Raw genomic sequence first — 23,992 nt, 5'->3', positions numbered from 1 at the left:
CCCGGGGCGGTCGCACTTCCCGCTCTGAGGCCTTTTGCGCGGCGGCACGTGTGGCGCGGCCCTGAGGCTGGGCGCGGTGTGGGGATGTGTGTGTCCGCGTCCGCCCCCGCCCCCTTCACCCGCCCTAAAGTTTCAGTCTATGTCGCTTTCCTCATCTCGCTAAGGGTGACGTTTTCAGTTAAATTATACTAGGGGTTTAATTAATGAATGAATAAGCCTCCAAAACAATGTAAGGGTATAGGATTTAATGAAAACATGAGTTTGGGGGTGGTGGCCCTGTAGAGCGCCATGGTTGGTTGGGCCACCATGACCGCTTTAATGTCTTCTTCAACATGGTCCTTGCAGAGTGTGCCTACAGTGTCTGTGACAAGACACCTGCTGTGTAGGATTCAAGGTTCAAGTCTGCAGGTCTTAACTCGTGTTCTGATGTTGGCATCTTGGTGGAAAAACTCATTCTCAACCTGTATGTTTTTTATAAAAGGTTCCCTCTCCTATTTGTGTCCGTGCTTTCATCAACCAGTACAGTTGGTGAAAGGTAACTTTGGTTAGATGTGGGCTCTGTTTCAGTCTTAGAAGCCTGCACACTTCATCAGTCCCAGTGAGTTTTGAGTTTCCTTTTTGGGCCATTTCAGCAAGATGGGTCTGTGCTCCTTTTAACTAGCAGAGGCTGAAAAGAAGTCTTAAAGATTTTCTCTTAACAAGAAGTTTCATTAACAGTTAAGGGGTTAAAGCTTGACTTTGGAAATACTTTGGTCAGTTAAAAGCTTGCTTACAACATCATGAAGTGATGGAGAGCAACATTCCTGACCTGTGGGAGGGACTTCACCTGTAGTCTTTTTTGCTTACAAGATCCGTTATGCTGATATTCAGCTGAATATTAATGACTGAATTTTGATAGCTTTAACTCACTTAGCTGTCTACGTGTATCTTTAACCGTTTTTCTTTCTTTTCTTTTTTTTTTTTTTTTTTTTTTTTTTTTTTTTTTTTTTTTTTTTTTTTTTGCCTCTCTCCACTCATTGGTCTCTAGCAGTTTGACTGATTTTTGTCTTTCTGCTATGTTGGTTTTGTTCCAAGAAGTCCATATTTGGCTTTTTCAAAAGGTTTATTTGGAGAGGTGCTCTTACTTGTTGAGTTTCCTATCAGCATTTGTTCAAAGACAAGATGAAGCCACATTGAAAGCCATCCATTTGCTTGTGAAGGAGACAATGTAACACAAAAGAATGTAGAAGGGAGCAGGTTTTGTATTTTACCACTTTTTTTTTTTTTCTAAATGCTGCTTTCTTAACGGCCAGATCAGGTGAGAAAGGATAGATGCAATTTTACAGAAATGTGCCCGTCTTGGTATGTTTTTGTGTAAGGTTTGTAATGTGTTTTTTCAGTCACCAGGATCAATTACTCAATGTGTTTGTTTCTTCCACCAACTCTTGAAGAAATTACTTTTGCTAGAAGGAACTTGTTGACATGAATAAGGACTGGTTTCTTGCTGTGCTTTTCACTCAGAATATTGAGTTGAAATCAATAAGCATCTCTGATGCATGTTCCAGTTTCTAAAAACACCCTGAATTAGTAATCTATGTGAATAGGGGAATTCAGACAGGCCGTGAATTATGAAGCTAATCCCTTTTATAAGCAAAAAGTAGAATTTATTTATGTTTTTATTACCTTCATAGTGCAAGATGCATTGCTTGGAATAAGTATTGTCTTCACTTTAGCTTTATGCTAATGTTGGGATTGTACAAGCAGAGTGACTGTGAGCTATAGAAGGTATTTTAACGTATTATCTTTAAAATTTTTTTTTTGTGCTCAGCTTTTTCAAATGATGTTCAATACAGGGAACTTCAGTGGTGCATAAAGTAAAAATATGCTGATAGTGCATAGATATTATGGTCCTAGCTTGGCTGTATTTACTATACTGAAGTGATCACCCTGTGACTCTAATGTCTCAATGTCTCATTTCACTTGCAAACGGATGAACTGTAGGTCCCAAACTGTGACTATCGTGTGTGCCTGACAGAGGGAGTTACACTGGTGCTGGACTTTTGCATGGGGTAACCAGTGGGACAAACTGGACTAGGTGAACTTAGAGGTGATTGCTCTCACACCACGTGCGCCATTCAACAGTCAAACAGTAGGAACCTAAATGAGCCGTTTTAGTTGTTAGCATTTGTTCTGAACTGCTGAAGCTACAGCTCTTCTGAGATTTTTTTTTTTTTTTTTTTTTTTTTATGGTCTTCTCCAGTGGCTTGTAGGTTCAGAAAAGATTGCTGCTCTTCTGTATACAAATGCATGCATTTAAGAAAAACATATCTGGTAACCAATGTATTTGAGTAATGTATAATCTAGCCATTCTTTTTATCTGTAATGTAGAAGTCTATATTCTAATTCTCACGTTTGTTTTATTCAGTGATACGCATTCAAGTGGTTCATCAACTACATCATCCTCTTCGTGTTCTCCTTCGAGTGTATCTGATGAAGATGACCATCCAAATGAGGATAACAGATCTTACTGTGTTAAAACGAAAGATGAGTTGCCTGCTGATGTAAGTACAATGCATGATCTTTTAAACCTTTTTCTAGTAACCCAACTTAAAATATTTTAACTTAATATATTTTTAAGTCATTGCAGCACCTAGCGATTGAATGTATGTTTTTATGCTAGTTCAGGTATAGCACAATAACTTAAAATGTTTCATTTTTCAGTATACTAAGAACACTCTGAATTGAGGTCCACAGCTCATTTTAGGTTTATATTTTTATAAAATCACAACTGTAATTAATGAAAACAAATACATTTCTGGATAAAATTCTGGATATTTTAGTACATTTTTTGTTGTTTGTATATTGCAGGCTTTCATCATCCTTTCTTTATGTGAGAGACTTGAAGGTCTGATATGTCTTGCAGACATATTTCAAATGTCTTTAGCCCTGAGGTAAAAATTTCAAATGTTGTATTAAGCCTCCCAGAGGTTCAGATTGAATTGCCTCTACTCACTTATGCAAAATTATTACAGTGGTATAGAAATGGTTTGTATTTGCTTTATTCTGCAATTTTTTCTTGTAGCACTGTTGTATGTGTTGCAGATCAGAACCTAATTTGCATCAAGATACTGTGTTTTGTTTTTTTATTCTCGTAAATAACATACTCGTTAAGTACTGCTTCCATTACTCCTCATTGTCTGAAAATTAAGAGGTTTAAAGTTTTAGTAATGTGCTAACAGATGATTAGCTATGCATCATTTGTAATGAATTACAAATAAAAGGATAACACTGTAGTGTCAATTTACATTAACAGTGTATGTTTATTTGTTATTCTGTAGATCTCTCCCCTTCATAAAAAATTGCTTTCTGGAATGAGAAACAAGTCTGATGAAGGGTACAAGAAATTACTAGAAAGGTAGAGAAAAAGGAACTCTGAAGAGCAGATAAATTTGCATACCTTTGCTTCAGTGCTTTGTAAGAGTTTGTAATGAGTGCTAGAGGACTGTTGGGAAAGGCTGAGGCGTTGACACACATCAGAAGTAGCAACAACAGGGGATAGTAATATGTTGTAAAGAGCAGCTCTTAGGATAGTCTTTTATCCCTGAAATTAATCAAAGGTTGAGAAACACACATAATGTTATGTTCTGAAGGACTAAAACATCAGAGCAATTCCTGCTTAGATGCATTTAGTTTTGAAGTATGTTTAATAGTAAAATTAGTGCTTCTATGACAGCATTTTTTTTACAGCACTGGACTTCTGAACAAAAATCCTTGCTGAAATAGATGTACTTACCAGGTTTTAGTTACCTATTATCTCATTTATTTATTTAAATAAAATTCATGTTAGTCTGAAAATGCTTTGTTTATCTACTCTTTTGTCTCATTAGCTTACTAGCTTCAAGTCCAAGCATTTACAAAATGCTGTCTTCCTTTTAAGTACTGGCCTGATTAATTGTTTCAACAAAGCTATATAGGTTTTGCCAGTGACAGTTAATAAGAACTGAAGTTCTAGCAACTACATTATTTACTGTACCTTGTGTTAAGCCATTCTACAGTAGTAGAATTAGTCTGTGTGAAAATGTTGTAGAGTCTTATGTAAATTTGAGGGAATACAGTTTGAAAATTGTTAAAAATGAAACATGATGATTAGTTATTTACCCAAAAGTCCCCAATAATAGCTAACTTGTTAAAGCATGGGTCAAAGACAAAATAAAAGACTAAAGAAGGTATTTAACTGGAATATGTGCTTAGGAGAAAAAACATGCACGTATTAAGGGGTATTAGTGGAACTATTTTAGAAACCTCCTGCTTTGAGGTGTGGAATTGACAGATACTGTTTATAGTATGACAGATGGTACAGTTCACTAATTTGAGATTCATGATCAAAATCTTAGCTTTCTTCCTTCTGGTCTTTGGCCTTTGACTTACTCTGGCATCCATGACTCGGTTAAGTCTTAGCAGTGAACTTGGTTTAATGTTGGAAAACTTTCTGTCCTGTAGAAAGGTGTTTCTCTTTGAATTCACATCTTGGCTTTAAGGCTGTATCATATGACCTGGGGAAGTCTTGGCCTCTGTTTGGTCTTTGTGTTGCTCTAGAAGCCTTTACCAAGCACTTTCGTTAAGAGTGAAGATTATCAGGTGAAGTTTTTTTAAGACACAATGAGATTCTTCTATTGGAGAGGGATTTTATTTCTGGTGATGGCCCTTAAAAGTCCAGTGCAGTGCTAAGATTTTGACTCTATCTCCAAATTCAGAAGATGTTGAATTTGAAGATAATTCTTACTCTAGTTGCTCTTACTTTGTATTCCATATAGTACATACTGAATTCACAGCAGTATAGTATGCATATAGAAATTTTAGTTTGTGAGGGAATTGGAGGTAGATGATGAGTTTGGTGTTAATCAGCCTTTGACAGCAGATTTTGATGCTTACACTTGAGGAAAAAGTTTAATTTGAAGTTTGTGCAGTACTCATTTGTATATTTGAAGTTTGGGGCTTTTTTCCAAAGTGTTCTCTATGATTATTCTCTTGTACCAAATACAACTTCTAGCTAAAAATAATTTTTTGTATACATTGTTGTGATCTGTACATCTTCTATAATGGTCTGAGTCATGGCATAAATGGACAGACACCATCTTGTTAATTCAGATGATGTGTATCTCGTATATTTCAAACTATTTTATCTCTTGCTATGTACATTTTTCTTCTGTCATATATTGAGTGTGGTTACAGGTTGTCTGATTTTTTTGATTACTGATTATCTAATTATTGTGTTGCATGTTGAACTTAATTTATCTAACTTGAAAGTTCAAAAAAATGAACAAAATGTCTATCAGTTGTTGGTTTTCTCCAGTTGAATAAAATCAGCTTCTACTTCAGTTGCAATGGAAATATGTAGAGTAGCGCCTCAATAGAAAAGGTGTCTTCAAAAGTGACATTCCTCCAAGATGAGTTCATTTAGAATTACTCTGAAGGAGGCAAATCAAACTGGATTTTTTTTATTAACTCTTCAACATGCTAGGAGGCTTTTCTGATTGTCAAATTTAAGCAGCAACAAACTGATGAATGTCTTAGTCTGACAAGATTCTATTCTGAACATTGACTTGGTATTTTCAGGAACTGCCTCCTGTTGAAGACTTATCAATAATTCTGCCTGATGATGTTGAACTGAAGCTCTTTGGGACAGTTTCCAGCATCATCGAGCAGCTGGGTAGGCAAGATATGTTTGCTTTGTTTTTAATTAAAGTATTTTCTGTATATCTCTGCATTAATCATGCACTTAACTGTTCCCTCAAAATGTCAATACTGCAGCGTTCTGTTTCAGGGGGTAGTGGGTTGCTGAATGAGAACTTAGACTACCAAATGACATCTGTGTTGAATTCCCTTTTAGTTTGCTTACATCTTATAAAGATGTAAGATACTACAACTATTATGCATGTATTTCTGTGTGACTTTCATGTTCTAATTTTTTCATGAAAAAGCATTTGTCACCATGTATTATGATCGTTATATTCTGGCAACAATGAGATCGAACATTTGCAGTATTTTAAGAAATAAATATTTTTTATTAAGAAATAAGCAGTTGTACGTGCTGTATTTGAATTATCTATGAAGATGCAGAAGGTGTATAACTGAAAGCACAGATGCAGTACAAGGCAGTCCCAAGTGCTTGCTTGTTTATATATGAGGGCAGGAAACAGATGTTATTTCTTTTAGCCAGTGTAGCAGTGCTTGGGTAATTGGTATGTTTGGGGTTTTTTGTTTGTTTGTTTTTCTAATTCATCCCCCTTCTGGCACCTTGACCAAATACAAGCTACCACTGTCAGCGGTCATAGGATGGCATGACTAACATATATGTGCTGGAGGGTAAGCTTAATGGGATTTAGACATACAATGGATGTAAGCTTAACTGCAGGCAATAGGCATTTGGAGATCTTTTCAGATCTATCTGGGACCTCAGTTTTTGATCCAGTAAATCAAAGTTTTGCTGAAGCTGATATTAATAAAATACCCATACTATGTTTGTATTTAAGCTTATTTCAAGTGTTCTATTCTGCTTGAACTGCTTTCAAAGCTGTTCGCTTATGAAAATTAGAAATCAAGTTCAATTTTGAAGTTAAAGTATTTATGTTGAGTGGGCTACAAAATAAATAAAGCAAATACGCTTTGCTATTAAATTTCTTTTATTGTAAAAGGCTTCAGGTAATACAGGCGATTCCTTTACAGTATTTTTGTTGGTGGTGTTGGTTTGGAGTTAGTTTTAATTTCGTCCATGTGCAGGAAGCTGGCTTGGAAGGTAGTAATCTTGTCATTGTCCTCTTGTTCTACTTTGCCCTTTCTTGCTTATTGATAATATCGGGGACTTCAAGAAGGCTGTTTTCACATAAATTGATAGTTTGAAAGTAAGTTAAAAGAGGAACAATTGAATCATAGGTTGCAATTATTATTTTTTATCTAGTATGTGAATGTTTAAACAAAGCCGGTTTTAAAGACTTCAGTTTTGAAAACTGTCCTTAATTTCTAATCCTCCTTGGTGCGTATAACCTTTTCAAATCCTGTCAGTTTACTGATAGGTGAATTCTTGAGTCTGTTTTATGTAACTGAAATATAGGAATTGTTGAGTTTAGATTGGTTGGTGAAAGTTAGAAAACAGCCTAATAATCATACATTAAATAAAGTCATAAGAACGGAATAAAAACCCAAGATATCCGTGGTATTTTTCTGCTTTTACTACCTTGCTTTATGACTTCCTCTTTACATATTTTCCTTTATTTTCATTTCTTCTGGAAAAACAGGTGTCTGAGTGGCTTCAATTTCAATTTATTTGTGGCCATATTAGGGACTCTGTCAGTTAGTTACTTGTGGGTTGGTTTTTGATTTTTTTTTGAACTGATAGCTGTGTATACCAGGTTTGTATATAGTATGAGGGGAGTTGAGGTCTCATTTGGAAATCACAAATATTATTTTGGCACAACAATGAGTATCCTGAACAGTTTCTGTCCCTTTGATGTATGAAATCTCTGCTGTTCTCTGTAGCAAGCTTCCTAGTTCATCAGTTTGCAGTGTGTGATACCTGTAAGTTGGCTATTTCATACTATGAGGTGAATTTAAGGCTAGAACAGTATAGGTTCATGCTTCCTTCACACTAGCTAAAAGCATGATGACAGTACTTTCTGTGAACTTTAACTTCTGCTCGCTATCAGAATTTAACAGAACTTTTGCTGTGTTTTGCTTCAAAGTACTTAGAAGAAAAATTCACTGTGTGGATTGTAGCCTGGAAAGTAAACACCTTCGGTTATAGATAAGAAATGTACCCTGGGACTGCACTTCGGACCCTGGAAGAGTAGAAGCTGAGGATGTGGGGTGGGGTAGGGGGAGCTATAAGTCAAGTAGGTTGTAGGAGATAATATTTCTCCTGGGTTTCATGGGACTGGCATGACTTATGTTTTCAGAATATTTTCCTTAGCCTCTTGGAAGAGTGGGGGCTATGTGTGATCAATGAAGTCGAAAGCATTCTCTGAGAGTTGTTGGTGTGTGGTTTGTTGTTGTGTTTTGGTTTGGGTTTTTTGTTGGTGGGGATTTTTTTTTTGGCTAAGGTTTATTTCTCAGGAGGGTTATGCAATACATTGGGTTCTTTATGTGTTTTATCTTATAGGTAGGCACAAAATAAACTGATTTCCCTACTTCTCTTGAAATTCAGTGAACTATTAAGCCTGTAGCAATGTCACAGGCTTGCTTGTCACAAAGGTGTTTGCAGATTGAAATAGTAGCAAAGCTGAAGTTTTAGCTTGATGAGATGTTTACTGCTCTAAGCCCTGTTATGTAAGTTTAGCAGTGATAATCTTGTTAGTTTTTGTTGGAGTCTGAGTGACACAAAATGCTTGAGTGACTTTATTTGATGATGGAGAGGCATTGACAATGCTTAACTGAGCGTTCTGTTTTCGAGGTAGGAAAGATTACCTTCAGAATCAGAATTTTTGAGTGTGATGCTGCTAGGCCTCTGTATTGACAGCTTTACGTACCATTCCTTTTTTTTTTAAAGGAAGACACAGTATTTCTGTAGACAAAAGCAACAAATATGAACTATTACCAAAGAAGAGAGTGAACTACTCTAAAGATTTCAGTAAAGAATAAGCTCTTTATGTTTCTGAATCTGGAAAACCTAAAAATGAAGTTGCCGGTATATGAAATTATGTATTTAATGGAGGAAGAACATGCTTCTGTGTCCATTTGTAAGTGTTTTGTCTACTCAGTGTTAAGATTTCATATTTTGAGCTCCTAGAATGACTTGTTCGTTCTGACCACTCGTACCATAATTAATCATGGATTAGGCCCAAATGTAGTATGAGACTATTATATGGCATTACATTGCAGAAATGTATTTAAAATTGTGTAATTGCACATATAAATGACTCCACCAGTTGCTACTGTGACTGGACTTCCAGACATGCTTTGTGTTCTGGTCTGATTCTTATGACTTTCTAGGGGAAGCTATAATGAATAGCCCTCTCCTTTTTTTTTTTTTTTTTTTTTTTTCCCCAAGGAGAATTTAATTTGGAATGCTAAGAAGACAGAGTATATCTGCACTCCAAAAAATGTTATTGCTGCTATGCACTTAATTAAGAAACATGCTGGGTAAATGTAAAGACACATACATATCTGAGACTTTTCTTTTGTACCTATCATCTGGTCTCCTTTCTTTCTTTACCCTGGAGAACAGTAATTCCATAAACAAGTGTAAATCTTACCACTTCTGTATCACTGGAGAAGGGGTGTATGATTTTAAGTTTCATGTGTGTGCAAGAATTTTCAGGTGAAGCTCTATGAACTTCAGTAGACAAATAATATAGTGCTTTGTTAAGTTTCTCTGCAATTAACTACATACTGCTGTTGAAACACAGTTCTAACTGATTCTTTTTTCCATTTTAGTAATAATTGAATCACTGAGAGGTCTACCTCCAATAAATGAGGAAAGCATAATTTTTAAAGAAGATCGGCAAGCAGCAGGAAAGGTGTGTATAAAGTATAAAAACCTGTTATTCTAATGTAAGTATTCTAATAGAAGTATTATGTTCCAACAAGCAGTGTTGAAGTTGAGTAAATGATAATGAGTCCTTGATATGTAGTTTTTCTTTGTGCTTTTGACTCTTGCTATAATCTGTTTTTTTAATCTCAAGAATTCCTAACCTGGAATTCATTGCATCCTTACAGAATTACAATGTGTGATGACTTTTGGCTATTTTATGAGAGTGCTTGTGGAGAGGGAAAGGTTGCTTTCAGATGTATGATGTCATGAATAACAGGTTGTGCTCTTTTTATTGCTAGGAGTGGGGGGCAAAGATTGGAGAAATTAGATTCAAGTTTCACAAAAAATGGGGAATGTTTACATATCTGTGCTCTGATGTTCCAGTTTAAGGCCAGCATGCGCTTTATGCAAGTATAATGAAGAATGTTTGCTGGAGGGTTGTTGCATTGGATTTTGTGTTTTCTGGGGAAAGAAAACCATCATCTAGAATGGTTACTACTATTATATCTTTGAATGCTAGATTGAGTGAAACAAAGAAACTCAGCCGGAAACTGCAGCTGTTCTGTACAACATCTCGGAATTCTCTGTGGAACTGGGGAGCAGACAGGGGAACTGATGTAAAGGTGTCTTGTAGAGATGAACTTGGAGGAATAAATGACCGGGAGATTGTTCCAGGTGTAAGAGATTTGAAAGCATAATGCAGAGAGAAGAACAGAGATTTGACAAAAGGAAAGATCACTGAAGTAGAGGAAGCAGACAGTGAAAGTAGTGCAGTTTGGTGGGCAAAGGCAACATCAGCATGTGAGAACTCTTCCACGTTATGACTTAAACAGTAGCTGGGGAAACATACTGTCAAACAAAATGCGGTAATAAAACTAAAGCTTGAAAGTAACTTTATTTCATGCTGCAGTACAAAGCATCTTAAAGCTTCACGGTTGTCTACAATGAAATTATCTATTTACTCTCAGTGGTTTATTGAAACATCTTAATTTTGTTTTGCGTTTCAGATATTTGAGATATTTGGTCCTGTTTTACATCCCTTTTATGTGTTAAGATTTAACAGCTCTGAGCATATCAAAGCAAAAGGTATTAATGTGCAAGATAGCATGTATTTTGCTCCATCACTGGAGGACTTCACCCAGTATATATTTGCAGAGAAACTAAAACAGTGAGTCTGACTTCTTTTCTAATCTGATTATAATGTATTTTTTAACGTAGCTAAGAATCCTGGATTAAAGTGATTAAAGTGAGAAACTATAGGACTAAGCTTGACATTAAAACTTTTCTTTTTTAGATATTCTCAACTGTGTTGTAATAACAATGCTGTACTGTTTTGCCTTTCAGAACCATACAGAGTAGCTGTAAACTACAAGCTTCCAAAGTGGTGTAGTTACTAAAGTTTAGTAGCTTCTTATTCAGTGTAATATATTAAGCTTGCTTTCTTTTCATACTGCTGTGTTACCTAAAATATCACAACCAGAAAAAAATTCACTGATACTTCCCTCCTGCACACCCTGTCACACATGCATGGGTTTTGCAAGCTGGACTTTCTGTATTTTGTTTAGTTTAATAACTTACAATAAACTTGTTTGAATTCTGAACAAGTTTGTATTTATTATCTGTATTTCATGTTACAAGGCCAGAAATGAAATTTAATTATCAATAAATCTATTGTGTAGTTAGAGAATAACAGTTCTATATGAAAAGTACTTGCTGTAAATTTGGGAGAGGGGAGGGATTTGAGTGACAATGCAGTATGATGTTCAGAAACTTCTCAGTAGTATTTGTGTATCCCAGTCTTCCTGAGGAAATGAGCACATATGTAGGACTTGCTGCCATTTAAAAGAAAGTGCACTCAAAGGTACAGATTAAGAAATAAAGCATAGTAAATGACAGCTAGACAGTAGTGTTCTAGTTATTGATGAATAATTGTCTGAAATAACTCTAGGTTAAAAAAGCCCTTTGTCATACAAGCAACTTAGTCTCTGTTTATTAAGACTAGTTCTCATCTGACTTGCAAATTTTTTTTTTACTTTAGCCAGTAATATTGGTGTCTGCATTAATTGCAAGTCTGCCAGTATTTGTGCTGAATAATTTTTTTCTTTAGTCATGCATATGGCCAGGCCTGCAGGAGTGTTTTTTTTTTCCTCTTTTTTTTTTTTTTCTCCTTTCCCATTTCTGTGGAAGCAACAAGCATTTTTTTTTTCCTTTCAATGAAGACCAAAATAGATCACTTTCTCACTCTGCTGCTTGTTTGTTTTTCTGCAGCATTTTGATGCCAGCTGGTCTTTGATTTGTGCCATTAAACTTTGTTGCTTAGCACAGTAACTGCACAGACTTTAATCATCTGCTTACTACATCAATAACTGTGCTGTACTCAGCATCTGAGACGCGAGACTCATGTTTTAGCTTGTTACATGCTTTGCAGCTAGTTTTGGGAACTATTTGTCTTTGGTATTACTTTGTCACATATGGTACAAAATTGAACATTAGGTAAGTTTCACACAGTCATGACTTATCCGTGTAGCTGAACAGTGCATCAGACATTGTTTCTTGCTCTGCATTAAAATGAACAGTGTGAATACTTGTGTAATCTGACATAAACCATACTTTCTGAATAATGTGACTGAAGTTACACTTCGCTGAAACAATATTTTATTTCTGAGTTTTGTCAGTAAAGGTTCTTAAGCTTTTGTATCACAATTGGTACTATTTATTGAAGCTGCCTTTTCACAAAGTAGGTGTCACTGAAAAAGGATAAAGGATTTTGATTTCTGATGTGTAATGTGTATATAAAGAAATGAAGATGGCATGGATAGTAGAAAAGTTGAGTTTCAGTCAGTGCTTCACAAGAAAGCTTTTGGACCTTACCAGATTGCAGATTTGATGACCAATGATTTTTATTTTCTGCTTTCTGTTAGTTTGACTTGATGCAGACCGGCTTGTGGAGTATTATAGGTTTAAAGTTTCGGAACTTAAGAACTGCTACTCAAAACTGCGATGGTACTTTGAAAAGGAAAGGAATCAGGATTAAGATCTGAAAGAAACCTTAAGTTTGAAGCTGTTTCTGAAATCTAGCGTGCAATCTGCTTGCATTGTACAAAGTTGCAGTGGTATGAATAAGCCTTACACTCTATAGCAAAATAAATGGAAGTGTAGTGTGAAACTTCTTGAATGCAAAATAATTTGTTGTTAAAAATAGATTTATGTTGTTTCAAAGACAAAGTCATTCTAAAGAAGCTCATGTATTTTCATGATTCCTATGAGTCACCTTTTGTTAGACTTCCAGATATCACAGTATCTGAGTTCAGAAATCAAAGAATTACTGTCTAGTTCTTTGCAGAAGGCTATTGGGTATCTCAGCATCAGAAGGCTGCGTCAGGAGAGCGAGATAAGCTGCCTGAAGAATTTACAAGGTTTAGATTTTGCAGTCAGTAGTACCTACATATTGCCTAATGACCACTGGAGTTCCTTGTGTGCTCTGGTATTTCTGGTAGGCATGTATTGCCTGAAAATAAACAGATGAGGGGGAGAAACAAAACTTGGTTCGTAATGATAAAAAAAAGTGTTACTCTTCATTATTGATTAAGTAGAGTTTTCTGCAGCTGAGAAATTACCCATATAGAGCCCTTATCTTTCTTTCCTCCCTGTAATACTTTCTTCTAATTGAAATTTAAAATGGCTTGCATACTGATGTGATATGCTCATAATCACAAAGGTGGTGTATCTTTATGGTTTTCTAGTGATATGTAGAGATTGAGTTTCAGTTTTGTGGTACAAAGTACTTCCAGCTGACTTGCCAGCGTTCTCATGGGCAGCCTTTGACCTCTTAAGTCCAGGCTACCAAGAGCCGAAGGTTACGTACTTTGATGTAGCTCTTGCTGCTTGATTTTTGCTGACTGAGTGAATACATAAAAAAATCCCTTGGTTATTAGAGCACGGATTAAAGACTTTTTCACACTGAACATGCTGGTGTTTTTTAACTATATGGTTCCATTTTGTAAGTAAGAATTTTCAGTATTGCATTTTTTTATATAGTTTGTGTAGATAAGGATTGTGTCTTGACATTTCCGACCAAAATGTATTAAATTTGCAAGCAGTGTGGGAAAAATGTTCCACAGGCTTTTAACAGCATAATTTAAATTTGTTCCACAAATTTGTTGCTAATCAAATAAATGACTTGATTTTTTGTGACGTTCTTAAAGTGGTGGGTGAAACAAATGATACCACTTCAAATTAATTTTGGTGCTTTTCAGGCAAGATGATTGAGGTTTTGCTTCCATAAATGTCTAAATTGCATTTTTATTTTGTTGTAAATAAAAAATTGAAAGTGAAACCTAATTATCTAGTTAACACTGTATTAATAGAATTGTAAGCCAAGCTTAGAGGTTTTTTTGGCTCCAAATTTACTTTGCTATAGATGTATTTAAGCCTGTGTGACTAGACTAGTTCATTGGCCTTTTTAACTGGAGATATGTATTCTGAAACCAGAATAAGGAGATTTATGACTGTAGTCAGCAGTTGGCATAAGAAAGTTACAGTGAGCTACCTCAATTCAGGTTCAGAGCAGTTTAGGTTCAAAAGGATGTATTGAGAGAATATTGATCAAAGCTTAATATTAGCTGTATGAAGTGTTTGGTCTTCACTCAAAATAGGAAGGTTTTTCAAGTGGCATATGTAGTGAAGTTCTAAGTTGACACATACGTTGCTATTAATTTAAGAAACTACATTAAAAAACAAATGCCTCTTTTAAAACAGGCAGCTCCTGGTGTAGGAGATCTGATACCCTGAAGAAAGTGTTACCCTATCTGCTACAGGGCAGTTCTTGCAAATTATTTCTAACCTGGAATAAGTTGCTATTACATGACTCAAACAAGAGATGTTCTTACACCATCTTCCTTCATCTTGATTGTTTAATTTGTGGTTTGTTTTTTTCTTTTAGGGAAAAAGGTTCAGATGCATCTTGGAAGAATGACCAAGAACCACCACCTGAAGTAACTATAGGTTTTTTTGGTTTATTGTTTTTGATTACATAAGATATATGTAGAAAAATTTCTGTGCAAACTAACTAATTAGCAAGTTTATTTTTTTACACAGACAAGAGTTGGCTGTACCTCTCTTCTTCATTGAAAAGATGGTCATGCTTTTCTTGGAGAGGCCTCACAGTCGGTGTAAAGAGTATGGGCTGTTGTCTTCTACTTGCTTTTTACAATTGGGAAAATGTAAAAAAAAAATCTTTATCTTCAGTTCCTCTAGTCCTTCAAGAACATGTTTGGCAACCTGAATGTTCAACTTTGAGTAGCAGTGCTTTTATATTGTTTTGCTCCTGCTAGGGAATTTTCGTCCTTGCTTTTCGTTCACTGCAGCTTTGTCTTTTACCTTGCCACAAGCAATTGTTTGTCTTTAACGGCCTGCTGGTATTCTGCAAGCTGTACTACTTGGGTGTTTAACCTGTCTGCTCTGTTACATTAACTGAACACCTGCTCTGTTGGATTCTTTGAATGGTTTCTTAGTAAGATTTCCCTACTGCTTGCTATTATAAAACACTAGTTTCATGAGAGGAGATGAGTTTCTTCCATACAAAGGCAGTCATACAAGATCATGTAGAAGTGAGAGCTCTTTATGACCATTGATGACATTTACTGTAGGATCTGTAAAGATTTATTCAGTGACATCCAGGCTTTCTGTCCAGTGCTTCTTTACTCTAACTCTACTTTTCATGACTACTCTCTTCTTCAGTAAGAATTGCAAGGCTGATAGTTTTATTGAGGTGTTTTCATGAGATTTGTTTTCTAGCTTAACACCCAAGTCACTTTTCCTTGCAATTTCTGCTTTAAGCCTGTCTTATCCAAAACAGCTGAAATTCCTCAAACCCTTGTGTCTACCATAGTATCCTAAAGAGAGATCTCTCTATGCTTGTTTTGAATCTTCCAAAAGCTTGTATAGTTCTAAGCTACATAGTGTGTGCTTTTTTGTAGGTTGGGGTTTTTTTTTAGTGTTCTAACCAATTTTTAGAATAGAATATTTCAGTTGGAAGGGACCTGCAACGATCATTTAGTCCAACTTCCTGACTAATTTGGGGCTGCCTAAGTTAAAGCAGACTGTTAAGCGCATTGTCCAAATGCCTTTTAAGGACTGACAGGCTTGGGGTACCGACCACCACTCTAGGAAGCCTGTGCCAGTGTTTGACCACCCTCTTGGTAAAGAAATATTTGCTAATGTCTAGTCTAAACCTCCCCTGGTGTAGCTTTGATCCATTCCCATATATCCTATCACTGAATACTGGGAAGAAGAGATTGACAGGAACCTGTATATAACAATAAGGTCTCCCCTCAGCCTCGTTCTCTCCAAACTAGACAAGCCCGAAGTCCTCAGCTGCTCCTCATAGATGCCTTCCAGCCCTTTCACCAGCTTTGTTCCCCTCCTCTGGGAGGCATTCAAGGACATACTTCTTGAATTGTGGGGCCCAGAACTGCACACAGTACTCAAGGTGAGGCTGCACCAACATTGACTACAGCGGGATGACCCACTCTGGTGACCGGCTGGCTGTGCTGTGTTTGATGCACCCCAGGATGGGGTTTGCCCTCTCAGCTGCCAGGGCTCACTGCTGGCTCATACTGAGCCTGCTGCTGACCAGATCCCTTTCTGCAGGCTCCAGCTCTCTCCTCTCCCATTTATACTTGTGCCCAGCATTACTCCATCCTAGGTGCAGGATCCGGCATTTAGACTTCTTAAATTTCATGCCGCTAATCATAGCCAAATGCTCCAGTCTATGTAGAACCCTCTGCAAGGCCTCTTGTCCTTCAGGAGAGTCAGCAGTGCTTCGCACTTTATCATCAGCAGCAGATGTGCTAATGGCGTATTCAACTCCTGCATTCAGATCGTTGATAAATGTATCAAACATAACTGGCCCTAGAACTGAACCCCAAGGAACACTGCTTGTGACTACTTGTCAGCCAGATGTAGCCCAATTCATTCCAACCCTTTGAGCTCTGTCCTTCAGCCAGTTCTTCAACCAGCTCACCATGAACCCTCTCATTCCACAGTTGGACAACTTGTCCAAAAGGATGCTTTGAGGGGTAGTACTAATTTTTGCATTCACAGTCCTTATCCCAGGCCAGTTGTTCTGGCTTGAAGGAGAGAGGTTGTGACGCAGGGTTTTCTATGCTTGAAGATAGGTCCTGTGATGATGTATCAGTCTTTCAACCCAGAATGTTGCTTTTTCCACTACAGTGAGGGTGATGCATTTCGAAATACCTTTTTTCTTCCTACAAATGGAACTGAGCTGAGCAGTGTTAACTTCTCTCAAAGAATGCTTGTCTGTCAGTTCTGACTGTAAATTGCCTTCCTTTTCTGGGGAGGCATCATCTCACAAAGAATCATCATTTGAGAATTCAAGAATTGGACTGTAGGTGTGTGATTAGAAGTGTTGCATAGAGTTGGACTCTAGGTATGTGATCAATAGAGGTTTGAAACACTGTATACTTAGAAAATTTTGGATAGTCTTAGCTTGCTTTCATCCAACGATTTTGTAGTGATGGTTATACACAATGTTGTTATTGGCTAATTGTGAGCTCTTTTTGTTTCTTAGCCAGTATTTTAAAGCTGTTGAGGAGATAAGCTTGTAAATATGTAATTTGAATTAGTAGGAACCTAAGTAACTTTAAAATTTGGCTAAATACAGTCAAGCAGCCAAGTCTTTTGCAGATACAGATTTATTGCTTTTTCCAAAGTTGGTATTTATTTTTTTATGATTTTTCTTTAATTTTGATACTGTTACTTTCAGGTTAGAATCAGAAAGTACGGGGGCAACTTTAGGTTTACTGTACTTCACTGAAGGAAGGAAGCTTGAATGAAATCAGTGACGGCAAGGATGGGCAAACTTCATTGCTTTTTATGACACCTTTGTTTCCGTGGCTGTTCTGACTTTGTGATACGGCTGTGTGCTCTGTTTTGGAGAAACATCTTGTAATCCTTAATTAGAGTAATCTTTGGATAGTTCTAGCAGTTAGCGTTTACTCTAAGATATCAAAACTCTGACAGCTGATGAGCTGATAGAAAGTAGCTTTTGCTGTGAAGGTAATAGCTGTTGACAAGGGTGCAGATTAAATTTTATGCTGCTGATGCTTGAAATTGTCTCTTGCAGCCAGACTCTTAGAGCTCTCAGCTGGCAGCTGATTCTGTAACTTTTCTGGCCAGCTCCCACAGTAAACTGCGTGCAATTGCTGGAGTCAGTTCTTTCTGTGATACTGTGAAGCTTTATATTTGTATGAACATTAAATTAATCTATGTTAGGCCTTTTATGCTTGCTACTTTACGGTATGTGCTAAGTGTTGTTTTTCTTACAGGCTTGTAATTAGCCCAGCTTAACTGTAGACTCAGTAATGCAATCTCTCTCAGCCTTGTCTTTGAGGTCATAGGATGACACTGTGATCTGCATGCTGCAAGGCTATCAGGACCACATAACTGCGATTTCTCTTTGAGGTGGCTTTTGTGGAGTGTTGCATGGGAATTAGCTAGCAACAGAAGGTACCTGTGGTTTGGTATTTCTGCTCTACTGGAGGACTGTGTATTGAAGTCCTTAGAAAAAGCAGGAATTAGTGAAAGATTTTACTTCTTTGTCTATATTGTCTTGTGGCTTTTTTGAAGAATGTAATTCAGTATGTAGAAGAGGAAATAGTTGTATTCAGAATTAACTTTTAAGTGGCTTTTTAGCACTGTTTTAGTGCAGTGTTTTTGAGATCCATGCTCTGTATATACTATATAGATACATCAGAAAACAGCAACCCCCTTCCTTTCAGAATTGGGAAGGGGAGGGTGGGAACAAACCCCTTTTAAGTCATATGAGCGAGCTTTTATTCAGGGAACTAATTATGCTGACAGATTTCTTTCCTGTCACTAATAACTTTTCCTCATTCTAAATGTAAGCTAGGATTCAGAAGGTAGCAAAACCTTGTGTAACAGGAAGAAAGTGTTGCAGTGACATTGAATCTGTTGTAAATTACAGGATTGTCCAAAGCTGAAAATTCCTTTGGAAAAACATTGCTATTGCAAGTTTAACAGGAACAGTGTTACTGAGTATACTACAAAAAATTCTAATGTAGTGACAATTTTTTTAATGTAGTTCAACTGTGCTAAGTATTGGTTGCCAAATTAATTTTAACTTACTTTAAAAATCCATGTTTTAATTCACCTAGTCTGCAGTTTGCCCTTTGAAAGCTTTTTCTTGGCAATAACTAGCCAGCTCCCTCAGAGATTCCTAGGTTTTTTTTACTTCTAGGCAATCAAAAATTTATGCTCAGTACTTGAATGTTGCTGGTTTTAGGAAAATTAGAAGGAATAATTGAGTATTATATAGTCTTATGAAAAAATTGTGGCATGTTAAGTTCTTGATTGTGTTGAGAAGCCAGCTGAACACATGATGGTTCTTTGAACGCAAAATAGGAAAATGCAGCTTTAATATTCTTCTAAGATGACTGCAGGATGAATTGTTTTCTAAATAATGTTTTATTGCTAGAACTGAAGTCCTCTGTGCAGTCTTTATATGGCTTTATTATCTTTTTCTTTTTTTTTTAACCAGGCCTTGGATTTCAGTGATGATGAAAAAGAAAGAGAGGCAAAACAGAAGAAAAAGAAGCCTCAAAATCAAGGAAGGAAGAAACTCAGATCAGAAACAATTGCATCAAGTGAGTGAATCCCATAGGAGGATGCTTTTATCTGTTAAACTGAGTTTGAAATATGCAGTGATACCTATCTTAATGATTGGGCTTTCATACAGTTAATCAGTATTTCTGTGCTTTTCAGTGTTGTATTTATGAATTTGTCGCTATGTTCCTTAATTTTTTAAATGGAAAATGAAGGTTTCTTTCCACGGAAGGGAAGTAGTGTAGGAGCAGGACAGTTGTCAGAGGAGATTCAAAGGCTCTTACAGCAGTGTCAGCTGACACATAGTGAGGATATAGAAGAGATGCCACCTTTTGGAGATTAGAGCTTGCTTATTGCAGGGGTTATTGGAGCCCCAGTTCAGCATAAGCATTTGAGTGCAGGGAGAAGATAGAGGAAGGTCACGTGCAATTTTTGGAAACCCATTTTTTTGACAGTCAGGGAGAAGACACAAGTCTTCTCAAGATGGGGAATTTATTCCTCTGTCTGAAAAGGAAGCTCTTCCTTACCCATGGCATATAAATATTCCTTTAAAATAACTGTTACTTGTGTAGCCCACTGAGAACCTCTCTCTTTACTTAAACAGTCATTAGATAAACAAACCTTATAGTAGTTTAATAAACTACAGTTTTTCATAATACATATAGCCTTCCTCACCTTCCTGCTGTTGACAGATCTGTTCCAGGTGTGTGCTTGCAGCTGTGCTCTGTTTGCAATAACCAAATTTTCTTGTCTTCTCTCATGCCCCTCTACTGACAAAACTTTTTGGGTTTTGGTTGCCATTTTTGGTTGAATCGCATCCCTCTTTTTCTGTTCTCACTGATCTGCTTCTGTTACATGTTTTTTGTACCACTCCCTTTAAATGCTACTGACTCTTATCCCCTCCTGTCTTCCTCTTCTCCTGGTTACATACCAGGTTGCTTCAACTATCTGCAGTGCTTCCTCCCCATTGGTTTTTTTTGGACTGAGTCCTTCCATGAGTCTGCTCTTCTTCTGTAAAGCTGCTAGAAGTTTCACTCCACTGAACCCCTTTTCTCTTGATCTGGGAAGTCAGTAACTGTCCTGTTAACTGTTTTACTCTGTGTACAGTACATCCCACCCTTGTACTCTTTAAATCTGCAATCTTTCTTAGACTGGCTTTTGCCCTGTGATTTTTGACAGTTCTCCTTTAAGGCAGGGATTTGAATTGTGCCATACTTTCCCTTCATTGCTGATGGTTATTTTCTCTCCTGGTTTTTGCTTATTTAGCATGCTGCATGTTTTCTGCCATATCCTTATTCTGCCAGCTTGTTGCAGACCTACTTTTACCTAGGGCTTGCTGAGGCTGTTAGTGAACTATGTTCCATAATGGAGAACGCAACAGGAGGAACTGTCTCAATCTGTCAAGGGAGTATGGGTTGTGATTTTTCTGTGTTTTTCTGTAAATAACATGGCATAAATAGACACTGTGTGCAATTTACTTTGGCTGTGGAATTCAACAACAAGGATATCTGGCAAATAGAGGCAAAACCTCAGTCCCAGCTGGAGTTTTGCTTGGTTGCACCTTCATAAAACTCGGAGTATATTAAAATTGTCTCATTGTTACAGTCTTTGATAGAAGACAACAGAAATGCTCACTTAAGTACTTTTCACTGCAGTGCTTCTGAGAGGACTGCATGTGCCGAAGGAGTCTTGAGTTCTAATCCCCCATGAAAAGGAGTATGAATTGTGGTATCTGACTACCTTTCCAGACTTAGCTTTTCAAAGCTAAAAATGTTTCCATGTAGTCTAGTGCCAAGGATTAGGTCCATATAGGTTCTTAGCACCACATAAAATCACTGCATTTTATGTCCCTAAATAACTTTTTTGCTTCTAGTCCTAAAATCCTTTAGAGATGATGTTTTGGTTTAAATTCTACTGTCTTTTGAATATCTTAGCAACTCTTTGGAACATTTTTAATATTTTGCTGCTCTTAATTTTGTAGCACTTACCCCATTAATACTCTTACGGTATTTATAGAAAGTGGCAGTACATTTGTTATGAACATTAAATATGTGATTACTGTGACCTGTACAGGGGAGAATTCATCTTTGAAAGATGAATGCTGAAAGCTAATTGGCTAAAGGTACAGGCTGCCTTTTTCTGTAAGTAAGTTAATTTCATTAGTTTGAGTTTGAATAATTTCTTGTGTCCTGTGTCTGTGCTGTAATATCAACTCAGGTCTGAAAGTTGTATACCTCTTTAGTGGAATGTAGTGTTGATTTATCTTCAGTTTTAAAATGTATTGTTCTTAAATCTTGTTTTAAACCAAAGCTTCCAAAATACTCAGTTTGAGTGTTCCTGTGATTCATTAATACAAATATAAATGCCTGGAGGGGAAGAAAGTGAAATTTGTTTTTTAATGACTGAATTTGCAACCGTCAGGATCATTATTTCTATATTACTTGAATAAATCAAGATGAGTTACTAAACAGTACACTTGCCAGTATTATTTTGTTGTTTATGTATTATTTGCCAGTGTTACTTGTTAATAAGCTTACTTTTCAAATTTCCTTGACTTCAGCTTGAAAGATTTGTAAGGACTGAGCTTTAATCATTCAAAAATAATATTAAAACTGTGTGTGTTCATTTTTTTTTTTTAAGGTGAGAATAAAGGAGTTCATCAGTCAATGCAACAGCATGCTTCAAGTTATTCAAGGGGATACTGTGGCAGAGGGTTCTCTAGGGGTCCATTTCCTCCTCCATCAGGCCCTCCAGGTTTTTCGAGACCACAAGTAAGACCACCACAGCTATACTCTTCAGACAACGGAATACATCAGGAATCTTCAGTGTTTCCACAACCTCACAGAAAAGAAAATCCAATGATGCAACACTATCCCTTTCCTCCTCCAGTTTTTGGTTCTGTTAATGAGATGCATCAATTCCACCTGCCACCTTCAAATCTGAGTATGATTTGGACAAGCCCAAACATGTACAACTCATCATACCCATTTTTGCCACCTCCTCCACCACCTCCTCCACCTCCTCCAGATAGCCATACTTCTCAGTTCAGGCCTTACTAAGTTTCCGTAAATGTGCATACAGAGCATTGCAGTTTGAGGGGAGGAAGAACAGCTCCCAGGACTGTATTCCATTATTTTGGAGATGCTTCATTTTTCTGCAACACTATAACAAATGCAGAGTTTGTTGTTTTGTGGGACATCCATAGAAAATTATTTTTTTCTTTACATGTTTTCTGTTTCAAAAAAAACCCAACCCTGTATGATTAAAGTAACTGGGTATTAAATAATGGTTTATTTTTATAATATCTACTAGTTTGGGTTGATAAATAAAAACCTTTTGGAAACTGATATGTAGTGGCAGAAATCTATTCTGTAATAAATGGAAGAGTTTAAGTAACTACTGTCTAATAGTGATGAGGATATGGCGCACAGATGGTACTTTAGTACTTTTAGAGTGCTTGTATATTGCTATGCTAAACCACTTTTCTCAATTTCTGCAAATTTTGAAATCTTGTGTGGAAGCTAAAAATATGACATCTAATTTTTAAGCTAGGTTTGCCACTGTTTATATAAGGTATAAACTCCTGTTACCCAACTTTCAGTATTTCTTTAATTTCATATTAACTAAAAGACTGGAGCTGGATGGTGTTTTTTTAAATAGCTGGAGTAGCTAGATCAGAATTTGGACCAGCAGCTGAATTACTCTGTCAGATTTAGTGTCCTATGATAGCTATAGAAGATCAACTCATTGATTAGATGTTTTGCAGTTAATTTTAGGATGTAAAACTGCATGGTATGGGGAAATAGAAAAAACAGCATAACTTCTATGGCTTGACTTTGTTCCCAGTGCAGAAATGCCCATAAGTACGCCCAGGATGTAGTCAGCCTTTCTAGGAAGAAAGCATTGGACCTGTCAGGGAGAGAAAGCGTGCCATTTCAGAACTCCCTTGTTTAAATATGTATCTAAAATGCAGGTTGCTGTTTGATTGTCTTTACAGTCAAAACTGTCTCTTCTGAAATTACCAGGTTTATCAACTCTCCCAGCTTGTTTCTAGGAGGGGGGTGGAACTGTCAACTAAAGATAGTCTGGAAGGATCTCCACCTGTCCAAAGGGTCAGTCCTACAGTTGCACTTCCCTAGTCTCCATAGAAGTGGCTCTGACTGACTAGAATGGAAACCCTTACACTGCATGAAGATTTTTACAAAGAGAAAAAAAAAATAGTGTGACAGAGACATCTACAAGATTATTTTTCAGTAGAAAAATTCATTACCAGTTGTAATGATTTTTGAATCCTTAATCAACAATACAATCACTCTGAACTACTGAACAGAACTGATAAAGTGCAGTATGTATTTCTATTCTCAAACTCACATTGGCCTCATTACTTCAGATATGTATTTAAAGGCTAATTAGGCTCTGCAGGTGTTGCTTAGACTTTTACTCTAATTCCAAATAAGAACGAAGCAAAAACGTAATGCAGAGAGGGAGGGACAGTCTTTGTCAAGATGCTGCTACTGTGTATTAGAAGTTAATTTCAGACTTCTGAAGTTTCTGTAATATACTTAAATAATAATTCTGTTCTCTAGCATATCTAGAACTACCGTTCCATGGGTGTGCAACTGAGAAAGTTTTATAGATCTCCAATTTTATGGCAGATGGGTACTGTACAGTGGCAGCAAACTGTTTCAGAACAATAGCATTCCAGACATTAATGTTAACTCAGTTCTTGCAGATTTGTTTATTTGTTTTTTACAGTAAAAAGAATGTCCAATTCTAGTCTTTTGCAAATACTTACGTTCTGGAGGAAAGGAGAAGGGGCCGAATATCTGGCTATCAGAGCTG

General features: G+C 36.7%; 1 protein-coding gene across 1 annotated transcript; it reads left to right on the top strand.

Moving 5' to 3' along the window:
- The first annotated feature begins 332 nt into the window (after positions 1-332).
- On the top strand, positions 333-22,633 carry NAF1 (nuclear assembly factor 1 ribonucleoprotein). Its single transcript, XM_009639046.2, has 8 exons — positions 333-382; positions 2,405-2,540; positions 5,596-5,689; positions 9,409-9,491; positions 10,513-10,673; positions 14,448-14,499; positions 19,086-19,191; positions 21,791-22,633. Exons 1-8 carry the CDS (start codon positions 333-335, stop codon positions 22,207-22,209), a joined length of 1,101 nt encoding a protein of 366 aa, XP_009637341.1. The 3' UTR covers positions 22,210-22,633.
- The last annotated feature ends 1,359 nt before the right edge of the window (positions 22,634-23,992 follow it).

Source organism: Egretta garzetta, unplaced genomic scaffold (genome assembly GCF_000687185.1).
Source record: "Egretta garzetta isolate BGI_Z169 unplaced genomic scaffold, ASM68718v1 scaffold1145, whole genome shotgun sequence".
In the NCBI taxonomy this organism is placed as follows: Eukaryota; Metazoa; Chordata; class Aves; order Pelecaniformes; family Ardeidae; genus Egretta; species Egretta garzetta.
The sequence above is the reverse complement of the archived record's forward strand: the minus strand, read 5'-3'. Positions and strand labels throughout refer to the sequence as shown.

Coding starts and splice junctions, on each gene's coding strand:
- NAF1 (XM_009639046.2), top strand. CDS start 333: ATGGTCCTTGCAGAGTGTGCCTACAGTGTCTGTGACAAGACACCTGCT. Junction 2,541..5,595: donor AAGATGAGTTGCCTGCTGAT/GTAAGTACAATG, acceptor TGGTATTTTCAG/GAACTGCCTCCTGTTGAAGA. Junction 9,492..10,512: donor ATCGGCAAGCAGCAGGAAAG/GTGTGTATAAAG, acceptor TTTGCGTTTCAG/ATATTTGAGATATTTGGTCC.